The sequence below is a fragment of the Monodon monoceros genome, unplaced genomic scaffold, assembly GCF_005190385.1.
Source record: "Monodon monoceros isolate NGI ecotype Baffin Bay Population unplaced genomic scaffold, NGI_Narwhal_1 Super_Scaffold_13, whole genome shotgun sequence".
Lineage (NCBI taxonomy): Eukaryota > Metazoa > Chordata > Mammalia > Artiodactyla > Monodontidae > Monodon > Monodon monoceros.
The window spans coordinates 25859420-25874271 of record NW_021703769.1 but is presented as its reverse complement, the minus strand read 5'-3'; the positions used below and the strand labels follow the sequence as shown (position 1 = coordinate 25874271).

General features: G+C 58.8%; 1 protein-coding gene across 7 annotated transcripts in view; it reads right to left on the bottom strand.

Moving 5' to 3' along the window:
- Window positions 1–372: 372 nt before the first annotated feature.
- Window positions 373–14852, bottom strand: part of NOL4L (nucleolar protein 4 like) — a 130613-nt gene continuing 116133 nt past the window's right edge. For 6 of the 7 annotated variants that reach the window (XM_029221856.1, XM_029221857.1, XM_029221858.1 and 3 more), the window contains 6 exons: window positions 13288–13556; window positions 10773–10958; window positions 10502–10693; window positions 10176–10298; window positions 9536–9737; window positions 373–4981 (listed from right to left, as the gene is read on the bottom strand). In XM_029221856.1, coding sequence (XP_029077689.1) covers window positions 4761–4981; window positions 9536–9737; window positions 10176–10298; window positions 10502–10693; window positions 10773–10958; window positions 13288–13556 — 1193 coding nt within the window. In that variant the 3' untranslated portion in view covers window positions 373–4760. The remainder of the gene's footprint in view (window positions 4982–9535; window positions 9738–10175; window positions 10299–10501; window positions 10694–10772; window positions 10959–13287; window positions 13557–14852) is intronic. The other variant, XR_003793318.1, reaches the window with a different exon arrangement.

Here is a 14852-nt window from a genome sequence, read left to right as displayed (position 1 = left end):
CCTGGTCAGGGAAGATCCCACATGCCACAGAGCAACTAAGCCCATGCGCCACGACTACTGAGCCTGTGCTCTGGAGCCCACGAGCCACAACTACTGAAGCCCGCGTGCCTAGAGCCTGTGCTCCGCAACAAGAGAAGCCACCACAGTGAGAAGCCTGTGCACCACATCGAAGAGTAGCCCCCGCTCGCTGCAACCAGAGAAAGCCCGTGGGCAGCAACAAAGACCCAAAGCAGCCAAAAATAGTATACAAATAAAAAAAAAAGGTGGAATCTACTGGTAGAATGGTGTCTCAGTGCCAAACTAGAGTTGGAGGGAACAGAACTGGCTGGCAGTGCTGCTGTTGAGAGGACACAGTGGAAATAAAGCATTCAGTTTGTTATTCAGTGTTTATTAAGTAGATTCAGTCTTATATATGATATACAGATTCAAAAGAAAAAGGATTCCACATACTTATGAAATCAGTGCATTTAGCAAGTAATACCATGGAGATAACAGCTCGATTAACAGCTCATTGGTCTTTTGTTAAGTGAGGGGAGAGGGAGTTGGCCTGTGCTAGTCATTCCACAAACAAAACAGAATTTAGTTGCATCACATAGAGAAGACACATTCTAAGAATTAAAATATTAAGCCACATTTACTGGAAAAACTCACTATATAGAACACAAATAATTTTTATAGAGCATTGAGGAGGAAGTCCTCACCTGCTTAGAAGAGCCACGTTAAGTTGCATAGGTGCATATCTGTAAAAATATAATTTAGAGGTGAAGCCATTGATTAAGTAATAAAGAGTCATCTTCAAAAGTTGGTGCCATCTGCTGTTTGTCTTAAGTGCCATATGCTTACTGTCTGGAGCCCCCTGCCCCTCCCCAGAGGTGATGCCTCATGAATGAGCTGCCTCCAGGGGACCCTGAAGAAATGCTTATACCATCTGCATTGGAAAGTCTTAAAACTCATCTCAGGTAAGGAACTTGCGCTCTTCCCCAACGTGTCTAAATTATGCCAGGGGATTGGAAACCTCTCGGGTTGTCCCTAAATCTTGGGTGGCTTGACCCTGAAGCTCCCATGAGTCAACGTGACCTTCCCATTCCCAGGCTGTCAGGAGAAGAGCTATATCCACCCTCGGCTCTGCAGCCAAGTCCTAGTTTCACTTTTCATGAGTCCACGCAGTCAGTGTCCCACCTGCAGCCGGTAGGAAGTCTCCCTTCTGAGCCCTGCTCCTAAATGGACCATATGACACAAGCATATGGGCCATCTGCCGCATGGAGATTTTTCTGAGCTTAGAAAAGTATTTTTCAGCAAATCTGAGTTCTGTGTGGTGTAGGTTTTTTGTTTTTGTTTTTAGGTGGAAACATAGGTAAAAAGTGAGAGGTTTTTGTTTTGTGGCTTTGCTAAGCAGATGAGCTTTGAGGTGCACCTTCCTCCTCAGGAGCGAGTCTTGCAGGACACACAGGGACCGGGGCATCTGTACATGTAAACAGTACACTTTCACTGAGTCCAAAATTAGGAGCAAAAATACAAAGGTTCACATTGGTCTTAGGTAGATACAGGCGAAAAAGGACTGAGCTGTTTAGCTCATAAACAACAAAAACAAAGTTTCTAAAGCACCACTAAATTATATAAAAATCAGACCATGGACGGATTGAAACTGGTATTCTGGTGAAATACTTTACTATCTTGTAAAAAGTTTTACAAAAAATTACAAATTAAAAGTATCAACCCTCTGAGTTCAAAGCAGCATTTTGAATATGAACTGGTAATTAATCCTATAACCACCCCTGGAGTCATAAGTGGCCCTTGGGAATAGGGATGGCTGGGTTCCACCTGTTTGTTTGAAATCTTCTAAAACTTTCCAACCCCCTGCCGGTCCCCCTCCCCCTCAACACTGTCCTTGGGTATAAACTGAGTGGTGATGGTAAAATGAGTTTTAGATGGGTTGTACTCTCACTGGTCTACCCGATGACCCACCACTAAGACCAAATTCCCATTTCTCCTCTGATTCCAACCTTGTGGGATTAGTTAGCCCCCTGCAAAGACTCTGGAACTGATATATATTCTATTCTTGCATTACCTCTTAAAAGTAGGATCCCGAATGATCAATCTGTGCCCTGAGGCCCTCCGTAAGAACTGGCTGTGGGGCAGGGCTTTAGACGCTCCCTTTAGGAGAAGGCAGTCCCTGGGGTGGGTGGGGACAGCAGCGAGCTGGGTTCAGCAGAGCCAGCTCCTTGGTGCTTCTCCAAGTCAGGAGGAGAGGGATGGGGTTGACGCTGCATCTTTTAAAACAAAAGCAAAACTGAACAAGTTCCCTGACGGAACTAGCTAATGGAATCCTGTTTCCACGCAGTAACTTGCTCCCGATTCGGCCGTCACGAGGGCTTCACGTGCAGCTTCACTCGGAAGGAGCCCACCCCAGAGGTGGGGTCAACGTGATGGGATCCACTGTCCTGGAGGGGCTCTGGGAGCCCCAGCGGACCTTGACCCCTATCATCGTTTGCTTCCTTTCTCTTGGAAGCACACTGAACCCACACTCTTATCGCGGTGCTAAGGCCGCTGAAGGTGGTCAGTCAGTTAGGACAAGCTTGACTCAGAAAAACACGACTTCACACTGGAGCTTATACTGAGCTTCAGATCTAATCCCTTGTGCGGGTGGTGGCGGAAGCCGCTTCCCCAGTCTTTCTCACTCCTGTGTGTTCAGAAAAGCTAACCGTTTGTGCCTGGCTTGGGTACTGCCTCCGGGAGGAGAAATGACACGTGAAGCAGTTGATGTCGAGAATTCTAAGGCGGCGATTGTCTGTGCCAGTTTTCAACGTTAAGATTTTCACAAATTGCCTGGGGTAACATTTTGCAAAAGATCTACTGATTACTTTTTGTAGTATTGTTCACACACAAAAATAAATATTTACACAAATTCAAACGTCCGCGAGCAGTACTGAGCAGATGGGGGCGGGACGTGTGGACGCTGGGGGTGGGGTGGGAGCGGCCTCGGGCACTGGAGCTTGTGCTGTGCTGACGGCGGGTCTCGGCGTCCCGGCCCTGGCTGGAGCCTGGGGACTGGTCAGATGGAAGGCAGAGGTGGTGTGGCTGCGTGGGGTGCTGGAGGCCACTTGGGAGAGCAAAGGCCACCCTCAACCTCTCGGGGCTGGAAGCAAGCAGGGGGCAGGACCCCCTGCCCTTCAGACTTTCTGGATCGGGGGCCCATAGCTCAGTCGCGGATCCGAGTAGGGGGAGGCATCCACGCTGGAGCCCCCTCACCACCCCTCCTGAGGGTGGTCTGCCACAGTGCCAGGAGGCAGTTGGCTGCAGAAAAGCTGGTTTGGGAAGGGGGTGCCTGCTTTGGGGTCGAGCGGCTCTCGACCCTAGGGTCCCCTCGGCCCTGGCTCCCATGGGACCTCTTTGCTCTGAGGGCAGAAAGGCAACAGAGGGCTTCTGTCATGGCTACGGAGTGTCGCATGGAGAGGCCCTGTGGGCCTTGTGAGGTCTGGGCAAATCCCTGGTTTTAGCAGCACTGGTAGGTATTGCACTGAGCAAGAGGAAGTGCCTATCGGGGAGGAAGGAAACCAGGCCAGCCTTTTCTTTTTGCCCTTTTTCACACTCCAGGGATTATGGTTTTCTTCCAGGACTGGCCCCTGCAGAAGGGCTGGTCCTAGGAGAACCCAGGTGGCTTCTCCACTTCTGCTGATGGTCCCTTTACTCCAGCCACGGGGGCAGGGGACAGGAGCTGCGGTCCACCTTTCCTGACAGCCAGGGGCGCACCCTGCAGCAATGAGGGGGGTGGGGTCGGGGGCCCTGTCCGAGGGGCCAGGGCCTGTGCGGAGAAGTGTTCCGACCTGGCTCCCTGGGGGCAGGGTGAGGGCAAGGACCCAGCTGACCGGCTGCCTGTGCCCCAGCACTCTGTCCTGTCAAGCGCTGGGGCCAGGGGCTCCTCCCTGGGCTCCATCCAGCTCCTGGCCTCCCCTCTGGACTTACCTCCCAGGCAGACACACTGGGTGGGGGAGGTGGGAGACAGCCGTTCAGAACAGGCTCAGGGCACATCCTGGAAAAGCCCACGCTGGAGTGTGAGGTAGAATACGGGTGACCGTGTGACTGGGGCGTCTGTGGGATGGGGGAGGGGGAGCCGCTTTTGTTTGTCTTTGCTCTGTAGTGGGTGTGGGTGAGGTCCTCCTGCTTGGCGGGGCTGGGCGCTCAGAGGGACAGCCAGCCCGGCGCCCCCGCTGCCCCCAGCCCTGCCGGCCCCCAGCCCGCGCCAGTGTAGTGATATGGAATGTTAGGTCACAGGGATACATCCTTCTGATCAGACAGACACAGACTGGCAATCTGTACAAACACAAAAGAATCCATTTTCAGAAAAATAAATTACTAAGGGGAGAGGAAGAAAGGGTCCACTTTGTTTTTCTCAATAAATATGCAATTCTGCTCACCTAAGACTTGAAAGGTAATTATCTGGGGGTGGGATTCTAACATCAGGGTCCACGAAGATGATTCTAAATAGAGCTGCGGCCCCAGCGCCTTGTCAGGGGGAGCCCCAGCCCTTCCAAAGCTGCCCCGTTGGCCTCTTCCAAGCAGGTCAGAGCACCCGTGTGGTGAGATTCCAAAAAAAAGTGTCCTTGTGCCCAGAGTCTCAGGCGCTTGGAGTGTGGCTAGAAACAGCTCTTCTGCATCCACCTCTTTCAAAAAACAAAAGGTACCAACTGGTGAGGCGGGAAGCCGGTCCGGGGCTGGGAGAGCCTCCTTCCCTAGGGTAGTGCACTCCACGTGCTGCTGGGTCAGTTCTGCTGTAAAATGAGGTTTTCCAGTTCATCTGCTGAGCGCAGCAGGAAGGCGGCGGACTCCCGGTAGCCGGCGATGAGCTGCCGCACGGCACTGATCTCGGTGGGGCTGAGCTGGGCGGTGGGCATGGTCCGGCTGGTGCTGTTGCTGGAGGGCGTGGGCGTGGGCGTGGTGGAGGTGTTGGAGGCCCCGCCTTTCATGCTGAGGTCCGTGGGCCCTGTGAGGAGGGGAGCCAGGGTGAGGAGGGGCACCCTTTCCCTTATCGTGGGGGCCCAAGGCCCTCGTCTGTCTCCACGGTTGTACCCCAGTGCTTAGAAGGGGGCCTGCAGACAAGACGTGGGCTTCTCTGTTAAGCCCGAGGGTGATCCTGTGTTGGGGTCAGGGGGAGGCTTTGGCCTCGGGCCGGGCAGCACTCTGAGCCCAGCTCCCTGGCACTCATCGCACCTCGGCTGCTCTCTGAGGACTGTCAGGCAGGCCTCCGCGCTCTGGGCTCTGGTCTCCGGGGGAGGAGGCGGCTAAGACACTGCCGGTAGGTGGGGGTCCGACGCCCCCGAGGGGGACAGGGTGTGGAAAGCTCTGGACGCAGTCCAGAGTTGGAGCCCCAGAAGGCCAGGAAAAGAAGCACCCATGTGTGCGCCTCATGAGACAAGGAAGGGGTTTCTCAACCGCTGCCGCCGGGGAAGAGCAAGAAAGAGGCTGGCTGCCCTGGGCTGCCCTGCTTGGGCCTGGGAAAGAGGCCGGGGCTGGAGCGGCCAGATGGAGCGCGCCCTGCCGGGAGCAGCTGGAGGGGCAGGTGGAGGGAGGCGCTGGGGGCTGAGCCTCCTCCTGATGGGCTGCAGCACCTCTAAGCCCCTTGCCTTTGAGAAGTTCTCTTGTGCCCAAGCGAGGTGGAAGATTAATGCTGGTGGGACGGGAGAGCGTGGGGTGGGTGTGTGAAGGTCGGAAGGTCAGACAGGACCCAGAGGGGCCCTCTGGAGAAATCACCTCCCCTTTGCCCTTGAACAGTGGCAACAAAGAGGGAGCCTGCAGTCTTACCGAAACACACTGGGGGTGTGTGCTGGGGCCACCAGGCCTGGTCTCCTCTCCACCTTTCCCAAACGGCTCTATGGGGTGCGCTGTGGCTCTGCAGTCAGCGAGCCCGGACTGGCGGCCTGCTCGGCCCCGCCGTGGGTGATTCCTAACTTCCCTGGGCCCCCGGCCCTCAGCTACAGCACAAGGAGACTGTTCTGGGGCTGAGCCACGCCGGTGAACCCCTCGGTGCGGCTCGGGATGCTCAGCCTACGGAGGCCCCCTGGGAAAGGGCTTCCAGGAAACACAGAAGCTCCTGGAATTTGAGCATTCTTTCGAGGTGTTCAGCAAGAAAACCACCAAAGGAGAGGATCTGGCGGTGTGGGAGTGGAAGCTTGCTTGGGAGGCCTTCTGTGACCCAGCTAGGTCCGTCTCCCTGTGCCCTGCCCAGCCCCCAACTCCCATAAGCAGAGATCATCGTACGAGGGTGTGTGAGGCAGTTCTCAGTTACCAGCCAGCTCCCCACTACCTCACTGGTTCTGACAGCCAGTTTGAATCATTATTGCACCTACAGTGGCAGCAGCTTTGTTTTTTTTTTTTTTTTTTTTTTTTGGCCGCACCATGAGTCTTGCAGGATCTCAGTTCCCTGACCAGGCGCTGAACCCGGGCCACAGCAGTGACAGCCCAGAATCCTAACCACTAGGACACCAGGGAACTCCCTATAGTTTTTATGCTGATACAGAGATGGACAAGCCCTTGTCACTGGAGACATATAGACCAGAAGTAACATCTTGGGAGAAATTATGGAAACTCGACTACTGCTAAAAGGAAGCTGGTGCAGCCCCCAAATGGGGAAGGAAGTTGGAATCTAGATGGGACAGTCTGTCACATGGGGTTATTTCTTCTCTAATCAGAGAACAGGGACGTCAAGCAGGAGGTCCTGGGAACTGGCCTGCTAAGGAACATCCTTGGAACTGAGGGTCGAGGGAAGTCCGTTAAAATGAAACACAGGAGGAAGGACTGGGGCTGTGAACTGCTGGGAACAGCAGCCAAGCAGGCGGCTGACCCCCACGTGGGTGCTGCTGGGATAGTCTGGGAGCAGGCAGGGGTGCCTGCGCTGGCTCCCGGCTGCTGCAGGGTTTGGTCCCCTCCAGACACTGGCTGGGGATGGCAGAGGAAGGCCGCCTGCCACATGGGTGTGAGCTGGCCCTGGGCTTCCTCTCTTTCCTCCCTCCGCCCCCAAGCCTTGTCCTCTTCACTCCCATGCTCAGAGCAGGCCTTCCGTCTCTTCCCCCAGGGCTCTGGTTACAGGCAGACACTCAGGTGGCCAGGTGGTTGCTAGAGGGGCCAGAGCGGGTGCGAGTTGCCCAGCACCCCAGGTAAGACAGGCAGAGCCTGAGTCTATCTGGGCTGACCTGGATCCGCCCACGATCTAAGTGAGGAGCTCTGAGCTACCAACACGACTGCCCAACCAAGGTGCCAAATGGACTGAACCCTCATTTAAGGGCTGCTGCTGGGAAGGTACTGGGACTGGGACTGCCCGTGGTGTTCTTCCAACTGCTGGACCCAAACCCAGTGCTCACAGGACGCCACTGCCCCAGGCAGGAGGTCAGCGAGCAGATCTCGGCCTCCGTGACCTCACCACCCACTTCTAAGGAACCAGGGAGACTGAGGTACAGGGGCAGAGCTAGTGGCCTTTCTTGAAGCCTCTCTGGCAAGTGTGAACAGGGCGGGAGGGCGGCAGGCCTGGCCCTCAAGAGAGGCCGGAGCAGCCCTGGCAGCTGCGGCCCGAGACAGGCCCTGCTGTGTGGTGCCAGGTGGGGGCCTATCACCATCACCTGCCCCCTGGGAAGGACTCTCCCCGTGCGCAACAGGGGGGGCTCTAACTTCCTGCCCCGCACCTGTCTCCAGACACGCTCTACCAGGGTCCCCACTCAGCAGGGCTGTCAGATAGGCTCCTTCCTGGAAGGAAAGCAGCCCGCCTGGGACAGCCATTTCACCCCTGCTGCAGCTGACCACTCTGGCCTCAGCCTCAGGGATTAGGGCCAGGCAGCCTCTTATTTTGGGTTAAGAGGCATTAGGAAAGGATGAGAAGTTAAGCCCAGGCAGGAATCTTCCAGGGACCCACACGTACTTGCCGGTGGTGGGGGGCAAGGTGAGCAAGGGTGTCTGGGCTTTCTGCCATGGGTAGGGACCAGCCGCCTCCATCGCTGCCCAGGAACAGTAAGGGGTCTCCCGTGGCCAAGGACAAGGGCCTGAGAGGAATTCTCAGGCACGTTCAGCCAAGACCTAGAACCAGAATTCCCTGGCCTGCGGGCGGCACCTTCCTCTAACCTACTCGTCAAGCAGCAACTTGCTGTCACCCCCAGCCTCTCCTCTCGCCTCTGAACGACCCCCGAAGCACACTGCTTCTGCCTCCTGTCCTCCCCATTAAAATCTCACCACAAGGGCAGACAGCACAATTCATAGCCTCCTTTGGTTAAAGCCTATCTGTGGCTCCCGCTGCACACAGAACTAAATCCGGATACCTGGCTCAAGAGGCCCTGGGATCACCCCTACCTGACCCCACCAGCTCCCGGAGGCCGCCAGGCTGCCCTTCACCGGGGGAACCCGCTCTTCTCCTGCCACACCTGCCACCCAGGCCTCAGTGTGACAGGGCCTGAGGTCCACACTCAGGGCAGCAGCTAGCTCCATGGGGAGGTTTGTATCTTTTGGGGACTGTTTCTCCAATATTGGCCTGTGTTCCGTCTGCATCAGAGTCACATGGGCAGAGTTACAGGGGGCACCTAGGAGATCACCAGCTCCTGGGGTTAGAGTGGGGGGACAGATGGCTAACCACTGTCCCAGGTGACCTAGATGGGGCCCCACAATGCAGCAGAAAGGGCTGGGGCCCTGCTCCTAGCTCAAAGAACCTTCATCTCGGGGCTTCCCTGGTGGCACAGCGGTTAAGAATCTGCCTGCCAATGCAGGGGACACGGGTTCGAGTCCTGGTCCGGGAAGATCCCACATGCCACAGAGCAACTAAGCCCGTGTGCCACAACTACTGAGCCTGCGCTCTAGAGCCGTGAACCATAACTACTGAGCCCATGTGCCACAACTACTGAAGCCCGCGCGCCTAGAGCCCGTGCTCCGCAACAAGAGAAGCCACTGCAACGAGAAGCCTGCGCACCGTACCACAACGAAGAGTAGCACCCACTCGCCGCAACTAGAGAAAGCCCGCGCGCAGCAACAAAGACCCAATGCAGCCAAAAATAAATAAATTTTTTTAAAAAACTAAGAAATGCTTTTAAAAAGAAGAACCTTCATCTCACAAGTGAGGCCCTAAGCGGTGGCCTGGAGAGGGAGGTGACCTGCCTGGGACCAAATCCTGGCTCTGCCATCAACTCTGCAAGACCTGGGCCAGTGACCGTCTCACTGAGACTTGGTCATTTTGGGTGAGACGAGGGTGTGGAGGGGCTCAACTCAGGTGAAGAGCGGGGCCTTGGCTGGGACTGCACGCAGTGGCCCGTGGAGGGGGTGTGGGGCAGCGGCAGGGGACCAGGGAGAGGCCCAGCAAGCCTCCGGGGAGGCAAGAAAGGAGTGGAACGCTGCTCCTGTTAACCTTGCCTTCCAAGCTAAGGACTGGCTAAGATCATGAGATGGGGAGGGTCCCTGTGCCAAGAAGGAGTCACTTTCCCGCCGCCTCTGCTGCCTCCTTGCCTGCCCCGCCCCCTTCCCAAGGCAGCTGGTCAGGGAGCCGCAGAGCCTGGTGTCCCACACTCACCATTACTGTGATTTCCTGTTTGGAGGGAGGCAGGGGGCTGCAGGTTGCTGCCCAAGGCCCCGTAACCACGGTAACTGTAGTTCAGGCCACCGTTGACGTGCACAGGGTCCTGGGAGTAGGAGGAGGCTGGCAGTGAGTAGGTGGAGTGGGGGATGGCTGCGGAGTCCCGGGAGTGCTGCTTGTCCAGGGCTATGGGCTCGTCCTGCAGAGCGGGAGGGAGGCGCTGGGGAACCACAGGGGCAGCAAGCCCTGACCACGGTCCCTGGACGGGGGTGGGTGGTGGCCCCAGATTTGCCGGGACCCGGCGCGGGACCTGCAGGACTCTGCCTCTCCCCCTGGCTGCCTTGCCCAGGGCCTCCCCCAGCCCCCCATGTGCTCATCTATCTTCAGGGCAGATTTCATCTGTTCCTGCCCGGCTGAAGACACTCTCAGGGCTCGGGATGAAGTCCAGACTCCCTTCCTAGGTCCGCAAGGCCTTTGTGTCTGGGCTCCTCTGACTTCCCCCCGCCGCCCCCCTCCCCCCAGCATCTCCATCTCCCATCTGAGGACGCCCTCCCTGCTCCCTCTGCACCCGGGGGCCGTGGCAGTATCTGCGGCGTGGCTGAGGACACCCTCCCAGTGGCTGGCAGCGAGCAGGCACCTGAGAGGACGGGTAGATCTCCAGGCGCATCCTTTTGGCTGCTTTTCTCGTCTCACTCTCACAGGCAGCTGCCAGGATGTTTTCTGCCATGGCCGAGGTCAGGTGGGGAGGTGTGGGTCTGGTCTGCAGGCAGAATGGGGATGGAGCCAGTGTTAGGGCACAGGGACCCTGCCCTAGAGGTGGGCAGGGCGGCACTGGGCTTTGGGCTCCTCTGTGAACGAGGGGCCACAATGCCTGCTTCCAGGGGTATTGGCAGGGCTGTGGGAAAAGCGCCCAGGAGGCCGGGAGGGTGCGGGGAGCCTGGGACTGGTGGGCCTGGGGCTCACCATCTCCATGCCGTTCTTCTTCATGCGCCGGCAGGACTTGAGGTACGTGCGGATGCGCTTGCGGGCCCGCTCCTGGAACTCAGGGAACTGCCGGCTGCAGGACTCGATGATGGCCTGGATCTTCTCCTTGGGCTGCTTGGAGATGGGCACCATGCGGTCCAGGTTCTCGTCCACAAAGAGACGCACAAACATCTGCAGGAGACACAGGCTATGGGAAGGGCTGGCCCGGCTGAGCCCCTGCCCCAGCTGGCCGTCCCGGGCGGGCGCTCACGTTGAAGGCCTTGAGGCGCTCAGGGTCCATGCCCTCGGAGTCATTCATCTTGTCATTGTCCTCATGGTCGTCGTGGTCATCGTCGTCGTCATCTGCTGTGGGGGCCCGGCCCACCGTCAGGTCCTCAGGGCAGCCACTGACCTCGGTTTTGATGGAGTCATAGCTCCCCGAGCTGTAGGGGGGGGACTGAGAGAGGGCGGCGGGGGCAGAGGGTCAGGCCGCGGTGAGCACACCCAGATGCCACGTGAGCCACGCTGCAAGGCCCTGAGCAAGTCACTCTCCTTCTGCTCCTTTCCCCTGTGACACGGGGACAGCGATGCTGCCGCCCCTCCCTGGGCGGCTGTAGGAGGGACTGCCCGCAACCACACATGCAGAGGCCTGGCGCCCCGGAGGAGTTCAGTGGAGGGGATAGTGGCTTACTCGGCAGCAGTGCCCACGCCAGGATGTGCCTCATCGCACGAGGGAAAGGCAAACACAGAAAGGGCTCCTTCCCGCCACCAGCCAGCCTCTCCTGCTGTGCCAAGATCTGTTCTGGCTTCGGGGTTTCCCTCCCTGGTCTCCAAGGGGCTGCAACCCTGAGTTGACAACCGAGCTGTCACAAAAGCAGTGAGTGTGCTGTCTGTCGGGGATGAGGAACAGATGGGCTGGGAAAGAACCAGCCAAAGAGACAGGCCCATCAGGCAAAAGGGCATCCCCGCAGCTCCCAGGCTGGGCTTCTCCTGTCTGCCGCCACCCCTGGAAGTCACCGTGAGCCCTGATGCAGAGCGTGTGTAGAAAGGGGAGAGGGAACCAGGCACAGCCCCTTGTCCTGCAGTAGAGAAGGGACCCACCCCCTGAGCCCCTCCTGGAGCAAGACCCTTCCCCAGCTCTCCTGGGAATGCACTTCCCCACTCTCCTCTCTGCTTTTTCCATCCTCTTCTTCCTTTACTGCTCAGTTCCCGTCCGGTCTCCTGCCCCCTGCCGCACGTGCTCTGGGAAGGCTCCCCGAGGACCACTGTCATTTGCCTTTTAGAAAGTTTGCGGCTTTGTCCAGTCCTGACTTCACTCAGTGGTACCCTGACTAGCAGTGTCCTGGAGACACAGTCCCTGCCCTCAAGGAGGTGGGCATCTAGTAGGCAGTCAGGCCCAGGAAACAAACAGCCGCAGATCACACCCTGCAACGTGGCCACATAGTGGCCCAGACGGCATACAGCTCTTGCGGACAAACGTATAAAGACAGACACTGATTGGTGCCCTGTCCCACGGTAGCTGCCACCACCAGCCTCCATGTGACCACACCCACCGGGGTCAGCCCTCCCAGGGTCCCTGGCCTCGTGCCCATCTCTTGATCCACACATAGACTCTGAAGGGGAAAGGACACCCAGGTCCTCTGGCCTCCCACTGGGCTGTGTCAGACTCGCGACGGAGGGTCAAAGGCGCCTTGGGCAAGTCACAGTCCCAGGTGCTCTTGGGCCAATCCTCTGCCAGCGTCAGAGGAAACAGAAGAACTATCGGTGGCGCTTGTGCTCCCGTCTCACTTCCGTGGTCCACACATGTGGCCTGAGGCCCCGGTGGCAAACTCAACCCCTCTGGCTCTCCGCCTGCCGAGGCAGCAGCTGTGCCTGCCCCTGGGACCCAGTCAAAGAAGGGAAGACAGTGCTCTGGCCAGTACCTGTCCCTCAGCCTGGGCTCAGACACACAGCGACGACTGAACACCCGTTCATTTGTACAGAACCTTTCCACGAGACACGTCATTGGGAGCCAGCACTGGCACCCACCCCACACCCTCTGCAGAAGAGAAAACAGGCCCTGGGAGGGGAAGGAACCTGTGCAGGGGCCCGTAGCTGCAGCCCAGGAGTGTAGGGCTCTGAGAAGGCACCTCTGGGCCCCCTAGCCCGGGCAGAAGAAAACACCCCCCGGGAGAGCTCCCGCCCCTGGTGCCGCACTGCACTGCTGCAGGAGACCTCGGTGGCCTGGAGATGGCTTTCGGAAGCAACAGGGGAGGGGGAGGGGAGCGCCAAATGGTGGGGCACCTGTCCGCCCCCCATTAGCCTGGTCTATTGAGTTTCACACATCCACATCCCTGGGGCCACAAACAAAGGCCTCACCTTTTTTCTGCACCATCTGTAGAATGGGGACAGGCATGCAGAGTAGCGAGAAAACATGAGGCCTTGGGCCTCTGTGCTGAATGCAGCCCACTTGCTGCTGCTCCTCACAGCAGACTCTGTTTTGGAGGCAGAGGCGGCCAGGCCACACGTCACCCACCACGTCCACCAAGGCAGAGGCCAACAACCCCACTTCACAGATGGGGGTGGAGGCTGAGAGAAGTGAGGGCCTTGCTCGAGGTCAACTGAGCGGTCTCCCATTCCAGAGCCTCCCCAGGACAATGATAGCAGAACAGCCACGGCTACCACCCTGACTTGGTGTCACAACCCCGGTACGCGTGATTTCACGTCAGCCCCGCACAGCCCTGCCGTGTACGGGCGCGGCAGAGGCTCCCAGCTCCGGCGGGCCAGCAGCCCGCAGCCCCACACACCTCGGGGGTGGTCTTCACCCCGTACTTGACGCGGCTCCGCAGTCCATCGGCGTCGGAGGGGTAGGAGGGCGTGCCGAGCGCTGAGCCCTGCGGGAGCTTGTCGCACAGGTTGATGGGCTGATCCTCGGCGGTAGCGGTGAAGTCCACGGGGGCCACGGTGCCGTTGCCATTCATCTCGGGGAAGGCGGGGTCTCCCTGTGTGCTGCTCGAGGTGGACGGGTTCAGGGTGGAGGAGCCATTGCCACTGCCGCTCTCGGAGGAGGAGTCGTCTGAAACGAGAGGCCTGGGTGTGAGGCTCCACCTCAGCACCCGCTGGCCCCTAAGACCCCTCTCCCCCCAGGTACGTGGCCACGGCAGCCACAGGGGGTACTTGCCCTATGCTGTCCTCACGAGCATCCCTGGGCAGGAGGTGAGTGAGCGCTGCCGTCCCCGCTGGGGGCGCCAAGAGGCTAGCCTTGCCCCAGCCTGAGGTAGGGGCAGGGTCCCTCTGCCGGAAACTGGGGCCATCAGGGCGGAGCAGCCATGGAGCATGCCTCCTGCCCTCCACCCCACAAAAGCCATATCCAGCTTCGGGGGCCAGGGAGTGAGTGGCTGCAGCCTCAAGTGTGACCTGCCTGCCGCAGGTCCAGGAGTTCTCGGACACGCCAGGGGCTGCATGGGGCCTGGCCAGTGCCCCCCTCTTCCCCCAGCTCACCACTGCCTTGCCCCTTTACACCCTCTCCCCACAGGACCCCTTCCCCACAGCAGACCCTCCAACTTCTCCATCCTCTGCCTGAAGAAGGTTGGCTCCACTGTGACACCCCTGCCCCTTAGTCACTCCCTCCAGCAAGCAGGCCCAGGCCAAGCCTGTGCAGACAGAGATCTGCCCTTGGTGCATGGCCACATGGCACTGAACACCCAGAGCCAGGGCTGCGGGTGCATCCCTGGCACCTCCTGGGCCATCCCTGCTTTCCTGAAGTGACAGCCCAACAAAGCCCTGTGGAGGGCGCCCCCTGCTGCAGACAGCGTGGCATTGCTGGGGGACCTAGGAGGACAAACTTTTAACTAGGGGGTTAGACACTTCAGATAAATTCCAGGCCCCTTTTCCCCGCCCTGCCCCAGCCTCCTGCTTGATCAGCTGAGAAGGCAGAGGCCCAAGCTACGCTCAAGCTCCCGGGGTCACTGTCAGGTGAGTACCGCGTGGTTCCTGGTGGCGCCCAGGTGCCCAAGCGGCTCTGCACCTGTAACCAGAGTGGGTGGGGGAGGGGCGGCCACAGTGAATCCTGACCGCCTCCCAGGCCACCCCCTCTCCCAGGCCAGGGTCGCGCACGACCCCACCCCCACCCTCCCAGCCGGCAGATTATGAAGATTTAGTTCCTGGTGCTGGGCACTGGGCACGCGCACCTCCGGAGCGTCCCCATGGTGACCAAGCGGCTCTAGCTCGCCAACCAATCACTGGCCTCCCGGCTGCCCATCAAGCAGCCAGGGCCCAGGGCAGAGGGGGATGGGAAAGGCCTCCGCGCCATGGCACCCCTCCCCCTCGGCTGCCGCAGGTCCCCTGGGCCAGGATGCCCCTCCTTCTGCCC